The 23,518-nt window shown below is 41.4% G+C and overlaps 1 protein-coding gene across 1 annotated transcript in view; it reads left to right on the forward strand.

Annotated features, from left to right (window-relative positions):
• Positions 1-77: 77 nt before the first annotated feature.
• Positions 78-23,518, forward strand: part of pcyt2 (phosphate cytidylyltransferase 2, ethanolamine) — a 51,778-nt gene continuing 28,337 nt past the window's right edge. The window contains exons 1-4 of the mRNA XM_078225721.1: positions 78-257; positions 18,224-18,312; positions 22,906-23,067; positions 23,278-23,344. Of these exons, the coding sequence (XP_078081847.1) occupies positions 175-257; positions 18,224-18,312; positions 22,906-23,067; positions 23,278-23,344 (401 nt within the window). The 5' untranslated portion in view covers positions 78-174. The remainder of the gene's footprint in view (positions 258-18,223; positions 18,313-22,905; positions 23,068-23,277; positions 23,345-23,518) is intronic.

The following is a 23,518-nucleotide window of genomic DNA, read 5'->3' on the forward strand; positions in this document are numbered from 1 at the left end:
GCGGACGCCGATTGGCTGAGGGCGGGTCGCGCGAGCCCCTCCCCTCCCCCCCGGCCCCTCCCCCCCCCCCCAGGCCAGGTTGCGCGAGCCGCGGCTGCCAGCAGATTACAGCGCTCGAGCGGTTTGGACAGCACAGCAGCACCGGCCGGATCACTTCACACTGACCCCCTCATCATGATTAAAAACGGAGTGGCCTCGAATGATAATGGCTCCCCCGAGAAGAGGAAGCGGATGGTGCGAGTCTGGTGCGACGGCTGGTGAGTTGAGGAGCGGGGCCTTTAAATCCGACCTGTCAGAGAGCCGCGCAGAGGCAATGAATGTCTTTTTTAAAGGCAGGCTCCTTGACTAGCAAGGGAGTCAAACTTTAGGGAGAGGAGGGGAGGGGGTTGTCAATGCAGAATGTGGAGTTGAGGCCACAATCAGATCAGCCATGATCTTCTGGAGAGACCCAGCAGTCTAGAGGGGCTGAATGGCCTCCTTCCTGCTCCTAATGGGCAGGAATGTGTACCAGGTCACGGGGATAAGGCAAGGGGATTGGCATTAGGTGGACTACACTTTCAGCCAGCCAGCCAGTGCAGACTCGATGGGCTGTATGGCCCGCTCTTCTGCGATTAATCTGTGATTAACTTGTCACGGGGATAAGGCAGGGGATTGGGATTAGGTGGACTACTCTTTCAGCCAGCCAGCCAGTGCAGACCCGATGGGCTGAATGGCCCCCACCTTCTGCGATTAATCTGTGATTAACTCGTAAGCACTTGTCCAATCCCCTGTATCGAAAGCATTGCCGGCGCCAGAACTAGCCGATACATCTCAATAAAGAACCGGGTAAATGTTCAGCATGGAACAGAATTTGAGGGCAAATTGGTAGGGAGGAGCTGCCTTTAAATCCGAGCCAATGCATGAAGATTTCCCTGGAGGAGAGAGGTCTCTCTAAAAATTCCAGCCCTTGTATTTAAACAAGAAATTAACAACTGCAGCAGGAAAGATTGGACAAAAAATAGGTGACATAAACCATTAAAAGCTTCCACCGGTTAAAAAGTGATCGTGATGTTGATTCATAGTCATTATCCGGTACATGGGTCCTCCAAAACCACCAGAGACATTTAGTTCCACAACACTACAGATGTAATGGTTTCATAGCAAAAAGACAAATGAAGGATTTTAAAAAAAGTTTATTTATTAGTCACAAGTAAGGCTTACATTAACACTGCAATGAAGTTACTGTGAAATTCCCTTAGTCGCCACAATCCAATGCTTGTTCAGGTCAATGCACCTAACCAGCACGTCTTTCAGAATGTCGAAGAAAACCCACGCAGACCATGGGGAGAATGTGCAAACTCCACACAGATGGTGACCCAAACCGGGAATTGAACTCGGGTCCCTGGTGCTGTGAAGCTGCAGTGCTAACCACTGTGCTACCGTCTATCTCCTGCATAAGTCTTCTAGGATTCAAAACAACTCTGCTTTTCTCTCCTAAGATGCTGCCGCTCCTGAGTTTTTCCAACACTTTCTGGTTTTGCCTCAGATCTCCAGCATCCACGGTATTTTGCTTTTATTTAAGGGTTAGCTCCCACCCCACCTTTCACAGGGTGTCTTTCTGTCACTGTGGGAAGGAGGTATCGCTCTTTGGATCTGTTTTAAATGTAAACCCTGTGTTGCTAATATAAGTAAGAAGTCTCACAACACCAGGTTAAAGTCCAACAGGTTTATTTGGTAGCAAATACCATAAGCTTTCGGAGCGCTGCTCCTTCGTCAGATGGGAGCAGCGCTCCGAAAGCTTATGGTATTTGCTACCAAATAAACCTGTTGGACTTTAACCTGGTGTTGTGAGACTTCTTACTGTGTTCACCCCAGTCCAACGCCGGCATCTCTACATCATTGCTAATACAACACAAGGTCTGACAGAATTCTGATCGCTTGTGATGTATCTAGGGTTCTTATTGTAACTATATTCTGATGAGTTAATTTTTATTCATTCTTGTGCAGAAGTAATACACGCAGTGGGTGGAATGAATAATATGAATGTATTTAAAGGGAAGCTTTAAAAAAAGCACATGAGGGAGAATGGAACAGAGAGAGATATGCTGCTGAGGTTAGATCTGGTAAATAGAGAGAGGAGAATTATGCGGGCCATAAACCGTCATGGACCCAATGGGCTGAAAACTCTGTTGTTGTCCTGTAAATACTTTATAATTTAACTGAGACGCCTGGTGTTGCAGAGTGAATATATGCCCACTTGTCCTTGGATCAGGGTGACATTTCAGGGAATCGACTTTCTTTGCTGGAGGTGAAGGGTTTCTTTTGAAGTGTAATGTATTTGTAAAGGGTTAGACTATTGCTGTGTGGTGGGTGAGTGGTGTGGGGTAGGGGGGGTGGAGAGAAGAGGATGACTGTGTATGGGATATGTTCTTGGGGTGGACTTGCTACCAAAAGATTAGAATGCTTCTTCATCTGCGCTTGTGTTGATTTTTTTTCCCTATTTCATATATTCTCATTTAACTTTAGCTTCTAACTAATTCAAATTATGTAAACTATTCCATCCGTAGTGTTGCGGAATTAAATGCCTCTGAATAATAAGTGGTTTTGGAGGATCCATGTACCGGGTCGTGTCTATAAATCCAGTGGCCAACATCTCAACTTCCTTTTAACTAGCATTTTTTTTGTTTGTTTTATCAGACCTAATGTTTCAGTTTTTCTCCTGCAGTTGTTAACTTCCTGTTTTAAGTGTCGTTTTCTTGGAGTGCACCACCTTGACATGAATGACAGCAAGGATCAGAGGGTACTCAACCACAATGATTCACTATGTGGCAAACAGAATTAGGAACTCTGGCATATTTTCCACAAACAAGCCAGGATATTCAAATCAATAGTAATTGCCTGTACTGAGATTAGCCTGACACAGATCAAGGATTGAATGTTCCTCTTGGTATGACCGGTTGAGCTTTTGAAGGAACCTAGCATTCTAGCTTTAAATAATGTTCATTGCCCTGTGCTACCAAACTAAAAAGTAATGGTTGAAAGCATGTGGATATAATGGAAAAATATGATTTCAGTTTTAACTTTAGACAAACTCTGGTAAACCAAAAATCAATTGCCTCACACTTCAATATGTACTGTCTAAATTTGGTGCAGATGGTGCTCAGGTTTCCAACCTGATATCTTCATCTGCATCATTGGTTTGCAACAAACCGCTAGAGAAACTCAGTACAATGGAGAATCAAGGTAGTGATGAAACTAAAACTATCTCCAAGGTAAACAATATATGTTAGTCATCCACAATGTTTGAAAAATGTTTGGAGTTTTAATAGCTGAAGAAAGCCTTGGTTGTCGTACTTTATTATTTCTTGACACCTTTGTTATTATGTATAAAGTGAAGCCATAGTTGTAACTTTTCAAAGAAAATCCTGGAAAGTATAGAACTAAATTTGGATACAATTTTGAAATAAAAGGCAAGAGTGAAACAAGTATTTTAATGATTTTAAAACATCACATGCTTTGACTGAAGCAAGGGAACATAGGTCCAATTCATGATATTGCCAGTTTTTTTTTACCACATGGACTGCAGTGGTTCAAGAAAGAGCTCACCTTTACCTCCCAGGGCAAATAATGTTTGCCTAGCCACTGTCAACCACATTCCATGAACAAATAAATAAAAGAAACACAAGTGCCAAAATTATGTCAGGACAATACTGGAAATATTTTATCCTTCTTTGTACTAATTGTAATCTGCTAAATTATTTTTAGAGACTTGGTTTGATTCATTATTGTCACATGTATATAGTATAATTTATAAATTATTTATAATCATAATTAAAGTATTTGTGTCTTGCACGATATACACACAGCGCATACTGTTCATAGAGAAGGAAAGGAGTGCAGAAATACACCCCATATCTAGGGTGTACAGAAAGATCAACTTAATGCGAGGTAGGTCCATTTCAAAAGTCTGATGGCAGCAGGGAAGAAGCTGTTCTTGAATTGGTTGGTACCTGAGACTGAGTCCATCTGTGAGTACTGAAATTCTGTAAATATTCTAAAACCAATCTACATCATAGAGAGTGAACATCTTCACTTTGTGCTGTTTGCTGTATCCACCTCCACAACATCCGATAAATGCATTTTACCCCAAACTTGAACTTGATAGTCTTGAACAAGCTGTGATTTTTTTTTCCTGACCTTCTCCATGAAAATTGCTGTCTTGTATTTTAACCCTCGGCTTGCAAAATGTTTATAGTCACAGGGGAATCTACAAATAAACTATAAAGCACATCTGGCATGAGCTGAACAATGTTAGTAAATTGCATTATAACAATGTTTCTTTAGCACAGTAAATAAGTTCCTCTAGAATGCCCCTAGACAACAATGTGAATTTATAAATTATTTATAATCATAATTAAAGTATGTATCTACAAACAGTAAATGATTTCACATCAGCTTCTTCTTGGGTTTCAAATGTCTCCCAAGTTTTAAAAAACAAACAATCTCTTAGCTTTGGTTAAACCTAATACTTTTTTTTTCAAATGAGTTGTAAATTTTATTTACAAAACTGGAGCATCACAAAAGTTTGCTTCTTTCAGGCGAAGACAGTAAAAGTTGTTCAATAAATGCTGCTTTCCATTTCGTATTGCATGAGAATGCACTCCTGCTCCTTTCACAATTTAGTCCAGCTTGACGAAGCCGATGTCTTTAGCGTATTGTCTGAAGCACTGGCGGCACATGTTGAGGCCGTATTTCCGGATCAGGCCACGTCGGTTCGCACACACCCAGCATGAGCGGGAGCCCTGGCCGAATTTCCTGGGGTTGAGACCAGTAAAGCACGGAGGGAGCGACGGTAAAAAAAAAGTGATCACCTGTTAGGTTTATTTATAGCTTCAGTGCATCAGCCTTTTCTTTCCACCAACTGTTACACAGTCTATAAAGTAGCTTTGAAGAGGAGCACATAAAAATGAGCTCCAGGCTATTGACTAACCAAATATTAACTAACATTGGATTACCAAAAGTAGACTAACAGAGGAAGCTTATCACATATGGAAGATATCTATATTACTTTGTGAACCTAAGGAGAAATGATTGACGTCAAAATCAATTTGTCTTATTAATATTGGTCCTGTACACTAACAGAATAGAAAATCCTAACTTACTGCTGGACTTTAGTTATTAAACTAGACATATGAATTTGTGTAATGTTTGTCGGGTTTAAAGTGGATTAACATCCAATGTATCCTCATTGTGACTGAACTTTAGCTGAAATATTTAATTTAGCTGTGGCTGCTGGTGTGACTCCAGGATGCTGTCAGGGTGAAGAATATCACAAGCTGCAGAGTACCCTGAACAGCCAGCGGTTGTGATCAACATTAGTACAAGCAACATCGATGCAAACAAAGAGGGAGATGGGTTTCTGTAGTCAGAATTTGGGGAGCTAAGAAAGAAATTAGCAAGCAGGACCTCAAAAATAGTGATCTCCAGATTAATCTGACTCCCATGTGCAAGTGACTATAGAAATAAGATGGAGGAGATGAATGCATGGCTGGAAAGATGTTGAAGGATGGAGAACTTTAGGTTCTTTGGATATCGTGATCAGATCTGGAGGAGATGAGACCTGCATAGCCCAGACGGGTTGCATAACCAGGACCAGTTTCCTTGCAAGGTGATTTGCTATCGTGGAGGGTTTAAATTAACTTGGCAGGTATGTGTGGAACCAGGAGGCAATATTACAGAAGCATACCATGGTGCACAAAATACTGGGAGAGATAGATAGCACTAGGATAGCACTTGAGAAGAGATTTGATAAAGTTCAAAATCATGAGGGGGCTGGGTGGAGTTTTTTAAAAATACATCCCCGTTGATGAAAGGATCAAGAATCAGCGCAAATATTTAAGGAAACTGCCAAAGATGGAAACACGAGGAGAAACTTCTCCAGACAGCGAGTGATTAGGATCTGCAGCACACAGCCTGTGAATGTGGTGGAGGCAGGGTTGGTTGAGGCTTTCGAAAGAGAAGTGAATCATTGTCTGAAAAGCAAAAAGCACTAGGGTCTTAAGTTATTTATGTGGGCTTAAAGCAAGGTGGAAGTAATAAAGTCTAAATTGGCATAGAGCACTCTGGGCTTCATCAATAGGGGCAGAGAGTACAAAAACAAAGAAGTTATGTTAAACTTGTATAAAACACTCATTTAGATTTAATTGGAGTATTGTGTCTAATTCTGGGCACGACACCTCAGGAAAGATGAGGGTGCAGAAAAGATTCACTTGAATGGCTCCAAGTTTGAGGAATTTCAATTACATTGAAAGATTGGAGAAGTTGGGCACTTCTCCTCAGAGGAGAGAAGATTGAGAAGAGATTTGATGAAGTTCAAAATCATGAGGTGTCTAGATGGAGTTTTTTTTTAAATTCCCATTGATGGAAGGATCAAGAACCAGAGGGCAAATATTGATGGAAACACAAGGAGAAACTTCTCCAGACAGCGAGTGATTAGGATCTGCAGCACACAGCCTGCGAATGTGGTGGAGGCAGGGTTGATTGAGGCTTTCAAAAGAGAATTGAATCATCATCTGAAAAAGCAAAAATTTGCAGGACATTGGGCTAAAGGCAGGGGGAGCGGCACTAGATGATTTGCTCCTTCAGATGGCCGGCCAGTACAGACACAACCGGCCATATAGCCTACTCCTATGCTGTAGCCATTCTGTGATTCTGTGATCATGTTTAGTCTGGTGTAAGATGTATGCATGTGTACAAGAATCTATAATATAATTCAAAAATACTTATTGGTCACAAAGCTGTGTTTGGTAAACATGGTACTCTAATCAAGTGGGCCTTTTTCACGTTTATAGGGCTGCTTCTAAATGAATAAGCTGTTTCCTTAATATTCAATTCAGTTTTGAAGGTTAGGTATTCGTGTAGTTTCAATGCTGTAATTTAGTCACAAAGTTCAGATGTTATCAGTTGAGGAGGTCAGGGTTTGCAGAGTTTACAATATTGTGTAGCTTGAGGAAGCAGTGAGCTATGATGACGAGTGAGAGTTTTATTGTTCCATAATTAGTACTGTACTTGCAGAGTCGATATTGTTATCACAGCACTTTTTATATTGATGAAATTTAATATTGATATTTTGCAATCAACTTTTGATTACCTAGAATCATAAAATCGCTACAGTGCAGAAGAGGCAATTCGGCCCATCAATTCTGCACCAACTTGGTGATAGAGTATCTTATCCAAGCTCTCTCCCCTATCCCTGTAACCCTACACATTTCCCATGGCTAATCCAGCTAACCTACACATCTTGGGACACTAAGGGGCAATTCGGCATGGACAATCCACCTAACCTTGCACAGCTTTGGACAGTGGGAGGATATCGGAACACCCAGAAGAAACCCACGCAGACATGGGGACAACGTGCAAACTTTACACAGTCACCCAAGGCTGAAATTGAACTCGAGTCCCTGGAGCTGTGAGGCAGCAGTGCTAACTGCTGTGCCACCATGCTGCTTATGTGTCAGTCTTGTATTATAAGAAACGCAGTACTAAATGTTGGTTTGAAGTGTTTCGAATTTATAGATTGGTTTGTCCTAATACTACACCAGTAATTGTCAAATTCAGAAAATAATAAAATGATGGACATTAAAATGTATGGTTAAATTAATCCACATATGGTCATCTCCAATTTAGCTATTGTTTTCCTTATGATTTTCCCTGATACCAGCTCCCATTTCTTTTGAGATGACTTACTGCAGACATATTGCCTTAGAAGATGTGTGGTACTGAGGTAGATAGAATGATATTTTAAATTGGTCCCAATGCATCATTCGTAACATTTTTGTCAAGTCTTCACGAATTGAAGGACAAGCATGTAGAACTGATTTTCAGTGGAAGCGGTGACATGGGTGTGTAGGTTTCTGGCATTGCATGCATCTCAGCTTGTTGCCATTGATTACCACTTGGATGTCAATGGCTGATAGAAACATATTGTGCAAAATTTCAACTTTAAATCAGAATTGCTTCTGTTTGGTAGCTTGAATAAGCAATCCAACGATTACTAATTTTCAAAGGTATGTGGACAGCAACTTGACAGAGTGTTAACTCTATTTCTCTTTCCCCAAATGCTGCCAGACCTGCGGAGTATTAGCAGAATTTTGTGTTTCTATTTCCAGCTTCCACAGTATTTTGTCCTTGTATCAGTTATTTTGGAAGTGTCGTTACTGTTTTTAGGAAGTAACAAGTTATACAACCAGGCAAGTCCTACGTCCAGTCCTTGGTCTGCACTTAAATCAGTAATAGGAATGTAATTACCTTTGGTTGCCCTAGGTTAAGAGCATAAGATTGGCCAGTGATCCCTGCTGGAACTGTGCCGGTTAACATTGGATTAGGTTCAATTATAATGCAACCAGTGGTAGAAAAGTCTATTGGCACATGAATAATGAACAAGATACTGATGGGCATCCTATCTCTGCTAAGGTTCCGTGTGTTCATTTGAGAAGGGGCAAAATTGTTAACAAGAACTACCAATGAACTGAACAAATTCAGAATTTTTCCAGATTGTTATGCTCATTACATGTCTTCATAAATACATGTTTATTATTTCTGGAGGTCGGAATAATTTAGTTTGTAATCATGTTTGAGCATAGTAGAGTCAGAGTTGCAAGCACAATGGCCTAAACTTCTACAGTTAAAATCTCAGCAAAGTTGTCAGAATTTGTGATCACTACAACTGTGAAACTGATAGCAATATCTAGTGCCTGCACATGTATGTTTTGAAGTGGAAATCTAGAAGTTACTATCTGATTCTCTGTTTCTCCACAGAGTACACTGTTGAAGGCCCATCAGTTAGAAATCACTGAACGAGACAATGTCCCCTTTACACTGTAATACTCTTCATTTTGCTCCTTTGTAAAATTTATAAAAAAATGAAGGATTAATCAAGACGTGTCTATTTCTTGTGCCGCCTTCTACCTGCTGCACGATTTTAAAATTTCCAATATCTCAGTTGGCCCTCACTTGGTGAATTTTTTTAATACTCTTCCATGAGATGTAGGTGTCACTGGCTAAGCTAGCATTATATTGCCCATCCCTAATTGTCCTGGAGAAGGTGGTGCTGAGCCTTCTTGAATCGCACAGTGGGTGGTACAGTGGTGAGCACTGCTGCCTCACAGCTCCAGGGACCCGGGTTCGATTCCTGGCTTGGGTTTCCTCCGGGTGCTCTGGTTTCCTCCCACAGTCTGAAAGATGTGCTGGTTAGGTGCACTGACCATGCTAAATTCTCCCTCCGTGTACCCGAACAGGTGCCGGAGTGTCGCAACTAGAGGATTTTCACAGTAACTTCATTACCTACTTGTGACAATAAATAAACTTTAAAAAGTCCACGTGGTGTAGGTACTTCCACAGTGCTGTTAGGAAGGAAATTCCTGCATCTTGACCCAGCGACAATGAGGGAACAGTGATATAGTTCCACATCAGATTGGTGTGTGGTTTAGAGGGGAACTTACAAGTGGTGGTGTTCCCATGCATCTGCTGCTCTTGTCCTAGGTGATTTCCTGGTTGGGAAGATGGTGTCAAAGAAGCCTTGGTGAATTGCTGCAGTGTATTTGTAGATGATAGGCACAGCTACCACTGTACATCATTGTTGGAGGGAGTGGATTTTTGTCTATGTTTGAATGAAGGCTGTACTGAAGTCAGGAGCTGTGACCCTTGCAGAACCCAAACTGAGCATCCGTAAGCAGGTTATTGCTGTGTAATCGCCATATGATAATGTTGTTGATGACCCCTTCCATCACTTTACTGATGATCGAGGGTAGACTGATGGGGTGATAATTGGCCGGGCTGGATTTGTCCTGTTTCCTGTGGACAGGACATACCTGGGCAATTTTCCACATTGCCGCGTAGATGCCAGTGTTGTAACTGTACTGGAACAGCTTAGCTAGGGGCATGGCACATTCTGGAGCACAAGTCTTCTGTGCTATTGCTGGAATATTGTCAGGGCCCATGACCTTTGCAGTATCCAGTGCCTTCAGCAGTTTCTTGACAGCATATGGAATGAATTGAATTGGTTGAAGACTGATATATGTGATGCTGAGGACCTCCAGAGAAGGCCAAGATGGATCATCCACTTGACACTTCTGGTTGATGATTGTTGCGAGTACTTCAACTGTATCTTTTTCATGATGTGTTGCCCTCCTCCATCATTGAGAATGGGGATATTTGTGGAGCCTCCAGCAAGTTGTTTACCTCCATTCATGGCTGGATGTAGCAGGACTGCAGAGCTTAGATCTGATCCATTGTGGAATCAATCAGCTCTGTCTGTTATTTGCCACCCATGCTGTTTGGCACGAAAGTAAATCTGTTTGGTAACTTCACCACGTTGATACCTCATTTTTAGATATACCTGGTATTGCTCCTGGCATGCCCTCTTGCACTCTCCATTGAACCAGGATCAGTCCCCTGGCTTGGTGGTAATGATTGAGTGGGGATTATGCGGGCCATGGGTTTACAGATTGTGGCTGAGTACAATTCTGCTGCTCCTGGTGGCCCACAGTGCCTCATGCATGCCCAGTTTTGAGCTGCTGAGATAGATCTGTTTGAAGTCTATCCCATTTAGCACGGTGGTAGTGCCACACAACGGAGGCAGTTGACAGAGCTGGGTTTGACTTTGTTGTTCCAGTTGCCTAGGTCAATGCCAGATGATCTGTCTGGTTTTGTTCCTTTTTGTTGACCTTGTAGTTGACCTTGTAGTGATTTGTTGCAATGGATTTCATTTCAGCATTATGCAAAATTTCAGAGGGGATTTTAAGAGTCAGACATATTTCAATGGGTCTGGATTTGTTTGTAGGCCAGAACAGGTAAGCGTGGCAGATTTCCTTCCCTAAAGGACATTAGTGAACCAGGTGGGTTTTGTCACAGTCAACAACAGTTTCATGGTCATGGTTGCCAACTTTTAACTAGCTTTTAATACCAGATTTATTAATTCAATTTAAATTCCACCATCTTCCATAGCAGGATTCAAACTTGAGTCCCCAGAGCGTTAGCCTGGGTTTTTGGATTATTAGTTTGATATTACACTACGGCACCGCCTCCTCCCAAATCTCTCAGATACCTCCTTTTTAGGGCTTTAAACAGTCCTGCAACTTACTCTGACATTGGAGATCACCTTGGGGCTCTTACTAGAACTACTTTCAGGGAGTGAATGTCTCCCTTGTGCCTTGATAACCAGTAGCTGGCACAGTACTCTGTGTGCTCTGAGAAAAGTATGGGACATGACTTCATTTGACTTGCAGTGTTTTGGCTACATTGTTAATCATTTTATATATGTATGTCATATATGTCATCTATGATGGTTGGATCTGCTAGGCACTGTCTACTAAAAACTCCCAACATCCTTGAATTTCATCTTCAGCTGGAACAAAAGATTACAAATCTTGAAACAAACTTCTTGTTTTATCTGAGATGCCGTTTACTGTTATAGCACATTCACTCTGGATGCTTGCATTTCTTCACTCCTCCTCAAATTTAAATATGTCACGTAATTGAATCTAATAGTTTGCTTCCATTTTCCTTGAGTGACAGTTGCTCTGTGCATGGAGATGTATTCCTTGACGTAAGTTCTATATTTCCCTATGCACCCTTATTCTTGAACTTCAGGCCATGTCAGAATGTAATTCTGTATTCACGGTGGAAAGGGATCTGGGTGGTTGTACTGCTGGTTTGCGGTGGACAGAAAGGATCGAGCATGTGGACATAAAGAAAGAGGATGTGTTGGAACTATTGAATGGCATCAAGGTTGGTAAGTCGCCGGGACCGGATGGGATGTACCCCAGGTTACTGTGGGAGGCGAGGGAGGAGATTGCGGAGCCTTTGGCGATGATCTTTGCATCGTCGATGGAGACGGGAGAGGTTCCGGAGGATTGGAGGATTGCAGATGTGGTCCCTATATTCAAGAAAGGGAACAGGGACAGCCCGGGAAATTACCGACCGGTGAGTCTAACCTCAGTGGTTGGTAAGTTGATGGAGAGGATCCTGAGAGACAGGATTTATGATCATCTAGAGAAGTTTAGTATGATCAAAAGTAGTCAGCACGGCTTTGTCAAGGGCAGGTCGTGCCTTACGAGCCTGGTTGAGTTCTTTGAAAATGTGACCAAACACATTGACGAAGGAAGAGCGGTGGATGTGGTCTATATGGACTTCAGCAAGGCATTCGATAAGGTCCCCCATGCAAGACTTCTTGAGAAAGTGAGAGGGCATGGGATCCAAGGGGCTGTTGCCTTGTGGATCCAGAACTGGCTTGCCTGCAGAAGGCAGAGAGTGGCTGTGGAGGGGTCTTTCTCTGCATGGAGGTCAGTGACCAGTGGGGTGCCCCAGGGATCTGTTCTGGGACCCTTGCTGTTTGTCATTTTCATAAATGACCTGGATGAGGAAGTGGAGGGATGGGTTGGTAAGTTTGCTGACGACATCAAGGTAGGTGGTGTTGTGGATAGTTTGGAGGGATGTCAGAAGTTGCAGCGAGACATAGATAGAATGCAAGACTGGGCGGAGAAGTGGCAGATGGACTTCAACCCGGATAAGTGTGTAGTGATCCATTTTGGCAGATCCAATGGGATGAAGCAGCAGTATAATATGAAGGGTCCCATTCTTAGCAGTGTAGAGGATCAGAAGGACCTTGGGGTCCGGGTCCATAGGACTCTTAAATCGGCCTCGCAGGTGGAGGATGCGGTCAAGAAGGCGTACGGCGTACTAGCCTTCATTAATCGAGGGATTGAGTTTAGGAGTCGGGAGATAATGCTGCAGCTTTATAGGACCCTGGTTAGACCCCACTTGGAGTACTGCGCGCAGTTCTGGTCACCTCATTACAGGAAAGATGTTGAAGCCATTGAAAGGGTGCAGAGGAGATTTACAAGGATGTTGCCTGGATTGGGGGGCATGCCTTATGAGGATAGGTTGAGGGAGCTTGGTCTCTTCTCCCTGGAGAGACGAAGGATGAGAGGTGACCTGATAGAGGTTTACAAGATGTTGAGAGGTCTGGATAGGGTAGACTCTCAGAGGCTATTTCCAAGGGCTGAAATGGTTGCTACGAGAGGACACAGGTTTAAGGTGCTGGGGGGTAGGTACAGAGGAGATGTCAGGGGTAAGTTTTTCACTCAGAGGGTGGTGGGTGAGTGGAATCGGCTGACGTCGGTGGTGGTGGAGGCAAACTCGTTGGGGTCTTTTAAGAGACTTCTGGATGAGTACATGGGATTTAATGGGATTGAGGGCTATAGATAGGCCTAGAGGTGGGGATGTGATCGGCGCAACTTGTGGGCCGAAGGGCCTGTTTGTGCTGTGGCTTTCTATGTTCTATGTTCTATGGAACAATTTTATCTATGATTAATATCTTTCGGATCCTTTCAATGGAAAACATTCTAATTGCAGTCACTAAAACATTTTCAAGCTATGGAATAAATCAGTGTGATATCTTATATTGCGGTAGATTAAATAATGGGGCCGTTTCTGAGCTTGGAAGTGGAACAGAACTTTGCACAGGTATTTTGTTTTGTTGTCATAATGTAAGTTGAAGGGTGGAATGCTGAAAATGTTGCTCTGCTTTACTGATGAGACAAATCCTCACAAATAACTTCTGGAAGCTTAGTATTCATAGAGGAAATCAATATTTTCTGTAATCTGGAAAGATGTATAGATATTTATATAATTGAATAATGAATTGGAATCAGTAACTTGCAGTAAAATTGTGAATAATTTTTCAAGAGAAGAGGCAGAAAAAAGGAGTACTTTAAACAATAGAATCCTCCATTATTGCAGTGTAGTCTTCTTGCCAAAGATTCCATAAATATTTGTGAGCACATGATTATTCACGTGTCCTGTGCATAATTAAATAGCTAAAAGAGCTCCATTTATTTGAAATACAATAGCAGAGGATAAACTGCTGAAAAATCTGTTACGTTTCCCAGTGTTTTTTTTATTTGGACTAAGAGTAGAAATCTAGCAAGGATTAAGGGTGACTTGAGTTTATAACATGGAATGTACTTACAGAAACTTTATACAAGCTGCCATTGTGTGAACTTGCAATGTAATTTTTAAAAAGAAGTTTTAAAAAACAAGAGAAGTTGGGAAGCTGCAGATATCTATCTATCCATCAAACCTCCCCACCAACAGCAAATCTCCTGTCATGGAGAACTGGACCTTTTAGTTGTTCTCAATGTATCCACAATAATTGCACTCTAAGGAGACAGTCCAACTTGAATATGGCCGCACTTTACAACAGAAAAATACATTGTGCATTACATAAAATAATGTTCCCATGGTTATAAAACGACCTCACCTATCTTGCCATGAGTTAAAAACCTGCATCCATGTTTGTTTTAATTAAGCTTCTTGAATGTATCACTGCTTAGTAACTGCATGCTTCATTACATAGTGTGAACTAACAACCAACTGATTTGATTGATCTTTGGCTGTGGGATATCCTGAAGTTTTGCACGATGCTACAAAATGCAATTTCTTTCTCCTACCTCCCCAAACACCCTTTTGTTTTCCACTTGTGGCGACTGGAAACATTTTTGAATTGTTTGCGGTCTCTAGAAGATTACTTTGTTCTTAGATAATCCTTTCTTTGAGACTTTGTTTGCCCTTATACAATTGTTTTTGGTATACATCAATTTATGTTCTCTTCCTTAACTGGCTTTTGATCCATATGCCTTTAAATTCCCTCAGTGGCTTATGCTTGTCGTATGATCATGTTAAAGTTTGGTGTCATCGGCAGCCATGTGTCCATGTAAATAATAAATAGACTAAATAGAACAGATTATTCCAGAGCTTCCTCTGGATTTAGCCCCAATTGTTCCATCCGTTACCCTTTTTCAAGTCAGTAAAAGGTTTTATATGAGACTGTGTTCTCTCCAGCCCCACAGTCTCAACTGTTTGATTTTTAGCAGCAATGTATGAGAAAAGACCATTGTATTCAGGCAGGTTCATTTACAGAGCAGTTGGCTGACTTGCCAAATTCAGAATGAATGTTTGCGCTTGATAAAATGAAACTAAAATTAGTGCATAGCTCTTTCAACATCACTTTGGCAACTTTGCAAAGGAAAGCTTTTGCAACATGACCATTGCAGAAACTACTAGTTCCCCACAGCGAGTGGCAAACCTGCAGGTAAGCTGAACACATTCACTAAAGTCCGCTTCCAAGTTGATCCAGTTGAAAACTTGTAGTCTTCTAGCTGTCAGGGTTAGCAACTCTCAACATGTTTACTTTCAGGTTGCAACTGGCTGCGCAAGTCTGAGAGACAGTGCTGCTAGCACTGGTATCATGTAGGTAAAATGTAGCTCCTGATGCATTATAGACTTTTATCTGGATTGTATGAAGTAAGCCCTGATGTTAAAAATGCATTGTTACCTGTGTCTTGTGGTGATGTCGCTTCTAACTGATAATGGTACAAGCTTGTAAAGCAAAAGATTTCTTTTGGCCAAATGCACTTTCACTTTTAGACAGTTTTATATACATTGTTAAGTTATATTATACATTTTATGGAGATTTTCTATTTCAGATTTATCCTTAAAGTGTCTGTTTTTAAAATAGTTACAAAACACTTCCCATTGCATGATGTCATTTTCAGACAACAAAAAGTTATTTGGGCAGTGGCTGTTTTTCCCTCCAAAATATCTGCAGAAAATGTCAAACAAGAAATATTAAGTCAGTCACCTGGAGTCAAAGAAACAAAGGATAGGGGCAGCATATTAGAGACCCAATAAATCCCTTTGTTTACGTCAAAAGGAAAGTGTCTTCAGCTGGTTTCAGGTACAGTTAGAGTAAGTTTCAGGAAAGTTGTTGGAAACTTGCATTTCCTGCCATCTGCTTAGATTGAAGTGACTGATGAATGAATGCAGCATGTTGTGGAATGGTCACAAGTTACTGCTGTGGTGAGGGCATTGCAGAGGATTCAGAAAAGATTCACGAGAATGGTTCCAGGGATGAGGAACTTCTTTAGCCATCTATCCATAAGCAAAGGTACTTTTTACTAGACTGTAACTAGTTTCCTTAAACCCTCAGTTGATGTGGTCCAATTTAAAGCAACACACAGAAAACCCACTTTATGATTAACTCCAAAGGTTAGTTTATTTCGCATTCAAACCCAGCATTAGGGAGAAGTGGGTGAGATGGGAACATTCGCAACCTCGCTCACATCTACAGTAGGGGGGATAGAAAAGAGAGAATATTTTTACACCCAAGGATAAAAACAATAAAAGAACCACCAAAATTACTATTAGTTTACATGATTTGCAGAGACCAGAAAGTCAGCGAGTTTCCTGCATGGTGGAGTTCAGTTCAGATGAATCCTTGGCTGGTGATAGCAGCACGATAGTTCTTTAAAGAGAATGGGGTTACAGCACAATGAAATTTCAGTATCAAGACTGCTTGCCAACTAACGGTTAGATGTTTTGAAAATAAAATAAGCTTGGACGAGTTTAGAGATGGTGGCTGACTGCATGGTCAGCTGGGAGCCCCTCTGTTGTCCTTTTCCAGTTGAAAATAGTCAGCAGACTAACCTGTGAGGCTAGAAATGTAACATTAAAACTGACTATGAGGCGAGAAGCATGGGATCATGTGATGTGGCCCATTAGTCAATTGCATCTTCACAGGCAGTTTCTCTGCTTCTGGCCGAAATCCATTGTTTCCTTTAGGAATGAAATGGTGGCTGCTCACACCTCTTCGGGTGTAACTAATTTTAATGTCTTTGTTATGATTCTGGCTGGGGAGCCAATTCATCTGTTAGCCTTCCAGTTTTGTGATAGTAATGTGGCCTTACAATGGGGTGTAAGATTCCACATGAATGAGAGTGGAAGCGTAGATGAGGACATGCCCTTTTACATCAACAGGGATGAAGTGGAAATGGTTGAGAGTTTCAGGTTTCTCGGTGTCCAGATCACCAACAGCCTGTTCTGGTCCCTCCATGCTACAGTTAAGGAAGCCCATCAACACCTCTTTTTTTTTTTAGGAGGCAAAGGAAATTTGGCATGTCCACTATGACTCTCACCAACTTTTACAGATGCACCATAGAAAGCATCCTTTCTGGTTGTATCACAGCTTGGTATGGTTCATGCTCTGTCCAAGACTGCAAGAAATACAAAGGGCATGAATGAAGCCCAGTCCATCACGCAAACCAGCCTCCCATCCATTGACTCTGACTACACTTCTTGCTGCCTCGGAAATGCAGCCAGCATAATCAAGGACCCCTGACATACTCTCTTCCATCTTCTTCCGTCGGTAAAAAGATACAAAAGTCTGAGGACACATAGCAACTGACTCAAGAACAGCTCGTGCCCTGCTGCTATCAGACTTTTGAATGAACCTATCTTGCATTAAGTTGAGCTTTCTCTGCACCCTAGCTATGACTGTAACACTACATCCTGCGTGCACTCATTTCCTTCTCTATGAACAGTATGCTTTGTATAGCATGCAAGAAACAATACTTTTCACTGTGACAATAATAAATCCAATCAAATCAAAAAGGAGCTCTTTTGTCCTTGTACTCTCTGTTGGTAGCTTTTAAGTCAGATGGCCAATTCTGCAAATCATGTGACTGGCATCAGCCATATTTTGGTTCAGCAAAAGTCCATTTTAAAACAATAACAAAAGAATGAAGTTTGATCACAGTATTCTTTATTTGTTTCATGTCTGACTGACATGTCAATAGGGAGAAACTGTTCTCATTGATGAAAGAATCAAGAATCAGAGGACACAGATTTAAGGTAATCAATAAAAGGTGCAACAGTGTCATGAGGAAGACTTTTGTCATACAGTAAGTGGTTAGGATCTGGGATGCACTGCCTGAGTGTGGGAGAGGCAGGGTCAGTTGAGTTTCAAAAGGGGATGGGATAATTACTTGACATGGAAAAATTTTGCAGGACTACAGGAAAAAGGCAGGGTCTTTAGAGCTCTGACGAAGGGTCATCCAGACTCTCAACGTTGGCTCTATTCTCTCTCCACAGATGCTGTCTGACCTGCTGGGGTTTTCCAGCATTTTCTGCTTTTGTGTCATTAGAGCTATCGCTCTCGGGGAGAGGTTTTAGGTGACTGGGGAATATGAAAATAATTTTTCAAGGAATTTGAATTTCCCTGAAACCTGTTTTAACCATAAGTTGGAAAACAAATACTTGGAGATCTGCTGTACATCATATGCTTTGTGTAGGCTTATTAAAAATATGGGGAATTATATAATAATGTGTTCGTGTCTCTAACTTTCAGCTATGATATGGTGCATTATGGTCACTCCAACCAGCTGAGGCAGGCACGCGCTATGGGTGATTATCTCATTGTTGGAGTACATACAGATGGTAAGTTGCAAAATAAATACCTCAGTGTATTAGGTGTTGTATTGGCAGTGATTATCACGACTGCATTTTTAAAATTCATTAAATAATTTGAGTTGCACAACAAACCCACTACTTCACTGTTTCCCAGCATTGTAAAAGTGGAAGGTTATTTGTAAAATCACAAAGTTATGATTGATGTGCCTTTTTAATGCATTACTTTGTATATGAAGATGCCTACAATAATGTAACTCTCAAATGCAGTCAATGTGAGACTATGGAGGTCTTTAATTACCCAAATGCGGACAGGGATGGTGTACAAATATTGTAAAGACAGAGAGGGGCAACAATTCCTAAATTGTGTTCAGGAAATTCTTTTTACATCACAATGTGTCCAGTCCAGCAAGAAATGCACTGCTGAACCTTGGAAATGAGGCGGGCCAGATTAAGTGTCAGTGGGGGAAGATTTTTGAGTCATTGTATTGTAAAGTTTAGGATCCTGATAAAGAAGGAAAATAGGCAACATTCCCGCCCCCACCCCCAAGATCCCAGAGTAAAAATAATTACCTGGGAGAGGGCCGACTTCAATGGGGCAATAACGGAACTGGGCCAGTTAGACTGGAACAAAAGGTTGGCAGGAAAATCTGTAGCTCAACAAAGGGCTACCTTCAAAACGGAAATAGTCCGCTCACAGTCAAAGTGTATTCCAGTAAAAGGCAATGGGAGGGAAAACAAATCCATAGCTCCCTGGATGAGAAATGAGATAGAAATTAAGATAAGGAAGAAAAAATGTGCTTATGTGGCATCAAGTAGAAAGTATAGTTGAGAATCAAGAGGAATACAGAAGGTTCAAAGGGGAGGTGAAAAAGTACATTAGAGAAGCAGAGAGGGATTATGAGAAAAAACTGACAGCCAACATTAAACAGGAATCCCAAAGTTTATCTGTAAATAAATAGTAAAAGGAAGAGTAGGGCTGATTGGGTCCAAAAAAGGAATTTACACGTGGAGGCTGGGACTTGGCTGTGAAATTAAATTAATTATTTGCATCTCTCTTTACCAAGGAGATGCTTACTCAGGGCATGGTGACAAATGAGGAAATTCTGCCCTTGGAAGGGTTGAAGATTGATAAGGAGGAAGTGTTGAATAGGCTGCCGGAACTGAAAGTTGACAAGGCACTGACATTGGGACTGTCTAAGAAGCATCGAAGCATATTGAAGGAAGTGAGAGTGGAAATAGCAGGGGCTCTGGCTGTAATCTTCCAGCGGTCCCTGGACTCTGGGAGTGCCAGAGCACTGGAGAATTGCAAAAATGCTCACAAATGTTTCAAGGATGGCCCCCGCAATTATAGGCCAGTCAGTTTAAAACTAGTGGTGGGCAAGTTTCCAGAAACAATTAGATAGAATTCGTAGTCAAATGGAAAAATGTGGGTTGATTAGGAAAAGCCAGCATGGATTCTAAAGGGGAATCATGGTTTGCTACTTGCTGGAGTTTTTTTGAAGAGGTAACAGAAAAGGCCGGTGAGGGTAATGCTGATGATGTGGTGTATGTGGACTTTCAGAAGGCATTCAATAAAGTGCCACACAAGACTTGTGAGAAAAGTTGCAGCTCCTGAAATAAAATGGACAGTAGCAACAGTAGCGCCAAAATTGGCTGAATAATAGGAAGCAGAGAGTAATGACCAATGGATATTTTTTCGGCTGGAGGAAGGGGTCAATATTAGGACCCTTGCTTTTCCTGATGTATATAAATGATCTAGATTTTGGAGTGCAAGGGAACATTTCAAAGTTTATGGATGATGTTAGGTGAATTGGCCATGCTAAATTGCTCCTTAGTGTCCCAAGATATGTAAGTTAGATGGATTAGCCATGGTGAATGTGTGGGGTTACAGGTATAGGGTGGGGGAAGAGGGCCTCGGTAAGATGCACTGTCAGAGAGTCGGTGCAGTTTCGATGGGCCGAATGGCCTCCTGCACTATAGGGATTCTATGATGCAAAACTTTGAAGTGTTGTAAACTGTGAAGAGGATAGTAAAACTTCAAAAGGGCATAGACAAGTTGGTGGAGCAGGCAGATAGATGGCAGATGAAATTCAATGTGGGGAAGTGTGAGGTGTTGTATTTTGGTCGGAAGAACATGGAGAGATGATATAAAATAAGGGGTAAAAGTTTTTAAAGGGTGCAGGAGCAGAGGGGCCTGGTATATATGTGCATAGATCATTTGAAGGTGACAGGATAGGTAGGGAACAATTAATTATGTGCATATTATTCTGGGCTTATTAATAGGGGCATAGGGTGCAAGAGCATAGAGGTTATGCTGAACTTGTACAAGACACTAGTTAGACCTCAGCTGGAATATTGTGTACAATTCTGGAGGGACACTATAGGAGGGATGTGAACACATTGGAGAAATTGCAAAAGAGGTTAGCAAGAATGGTTCCAGGAATGAGAATAGATTGGAGAGGTTGGGACTGTTTTCCTTGGAGAGGAGAAGGCTAAGAAGAGATTTGGTAGAGATGTTCATAATCATGAGAGGGCTGGACAGAGTAGATAGGGAGAAACTGTTCCCACTCATAAAAGAATCAGGAACAAGAGGGCACAAATTTAAAGTGATTTTCAAAAGATCGGAGAAAAATCGTTTTTACACAACAAGTTGTTTGGGTCTGGAACAGGCTGCCTGGAAGAACAGTGGAGACAGATTTAAACTGAGACATTCAAGAAGGCAGTAGATGACTGTTTGTATTCAAGTTATGTGCAGGGTTACGGAGAAAAGGCAGAAAAGTACCTTTCATAAGCTGAACATCCTGAGATCAATAAAGCATTTTTAAAGTGTAATCATTTGTAATGTAAGAGATGTGGCGGCCAGTTGGCGCATAACAAGGTCTCTCAAAGGGCAGAGGTAATGACCAAAATTTTTTTTTATTGTGATAGTTGAGGAATAAATATTGACCTCCCTTGTTCTTCTTTGTATCTAAAATATTCAATGGTACTATTCAATCAAGAGATCAGTTTTTTAGTTTTTTTTCTTGGTCACAACAAGTAAGCTTACATTAACACTGCAATGAAGTTACTATGAAAATCCCCTAATCGCCACACTCAGGCGCTTTTTCGGGTATGCTGAGGGAGAATTTAGCATGGCCGATGTACCTAACCAACACATTTTTCAGAGTGTGGGAGGAAACTGGAGCACTCGGAGGAAACTCACACAGACACTGGGAGAACATGCAAACTCCACATAGACAGTGACCGAAGCCAGGAATCGAAACCGGGTCCCTGGCTCTGTGAGACAGCAGTGCTAACCAGATCAGATCGAGCATTTGCCTAACATACCATCTGAAAGGCTGTTCCTCGTACAATACAGCACTCCAAAAGTACTGCACTGTAGTGGGACTTGAAGCCACCATCTGCTGAGTCCTAGTCCACAGCATACCACCCCTCCCCCCCCCCCCCCCCCCCCCCCCGCCCCCCCCATCTCCCCAAAGAATAAAACGTTCAGAATGCTGTGCTGGTGAGATGGTAAAGGCAAAAACTTTCAGGTTGCTTAAGATACAGTTGAGTGCAATGATGATAAATATTCATAGAAATCATAGAATCATAGAAACCCTACAGTACAGAAAGAGGCCATTCGGCCCATCGAGTCTGCACCGACCACAATCCCACCCAGGCCCTAGCCCCATATCCCTACATATTTACCCACTAATCCCTCTAACCTACACATCTCAGGACACTAAGGGCAATTTTTAGCATGGCCAATCAACCTAACCCGCACATCTTTGGACTGCTACAATAACTAGACTGCTACAATTCCACTAGATGTGAAGCACATCTTCATATTTTCATGAGGTCTGTGCAGGTGAATCATGTGACAGGGTGAGAAAACCAGAACCTGCACTGTAAATTTACCTTGAATGATGCTGCCCCATTCACTCCAGTTCATTGGCCACTGTCCTACCCTCCCCAAGTGTGCAGAGGCAAGCAGATCACTGAAGATGAAAGAGGTGGGGTCAGTACATTAGAACTTTTTATTAAATAAAAATATTGCATTGATGATATTGTAAAAGGTTCTGTATGTGACTTGTGATTTTTATGATATGCGTTGAGATAAATATGTTGCCATTAAAGCCTTTGATATATGGCATGGAAACAGTACTTAGTTTACAGTTATTCGCTGATCCTCTTTTGACACTGTAGCTCCTGTGTACATGAAGGAAACATGCTTTTTTGAGATTATAGTTGGGTTGGTTTTTTAGCAATTTTTGGTTAGGTTGATTCCTTCCTTCCTTTTTGTCACCTTCCACCTGAAGTGGAATATTCAGTGAAATTTGAGTATGATCTCTCAACCGTGTACTGCATCGATCAGTTTCTAGTCAATTGGCATTTTCTATCTTGCACTAAATGCATCTTAGAAATGACACACAGTTATTGTTTAAAGAAAGTAAGTTTAAGAGCAGAATGTCAATACTGTGATACATATTAGTTGAAATGTGACCATAGTCTATTAAGTGTACATTTGAGCTAACTGGGAATGGAATGCACTTGGTAATCATTCCATTAATTTATTTTTAATCATCTAATGGAAGGTTAAGAAAACTAATAATTGAAGTCTTCTTAATTTGTTTTCAGAGGAAGTCGCCAAGCATAAAGGTCCACCTGTATTTACACAGGAGGAGCGTTATAAGATGGTCCGTGCGATTAAGTGGGTTGATGAGGTCATTGAGGGAGCACCATATGTAACAACACTTGAAACACTGGATAAATATAACTCTGATTTTTGTGTCCATGGAGGTATGTTGTGTCCAATGATCTCATCAATTTCTCCTGGTCATTCAAGGTTATATGATGTTGAAACACTTTTAATATCTGCTTGAAACTGGTTACATACTCCTACAAATTCAAGTGAAACGTATAGTTCAAACAGTTCTGTTGGATGTTTGGTTCCTTTGTCATGCAGTGTAGTGGTGATTTTTAATTTATTTGCTAATTTTTATTTTGTAGATGATATTACTTTGACTGCCGATGGAAAAGACACTTATGAAGAAGTAAAGAAAATGGGCAGATACAGGTAACCAGGCTACTTAAAGACCAAGTTCCAATTGTTAGAAGAAGCGTGTGCCTACCTTGTAATGAGATGTAAATATTTTAATCAGTCCTCAACCTACCTGAAATTATATGGCACCTTTAATCCTAGAGGAGTGATATCAAGCTAAATTGGATACTGAGCTGCATAATGTTACAT

The sequence above is a fragment of the Mustelus asterias genome, chromosome 12 (genome assembly GCF_964213995.1).
Source record: "Mustelus asterias chromosome 12, sMusAst1.hap1.1, whole genome shotgun sequence".
In the NCBI taxonomy this organism is placed as follows: Eukaryota; Metazoa; Chordata; class Chondrichthyes; order Carcharhiniformes; family Triakidae; genus Mustelus; species Mustelus asterias.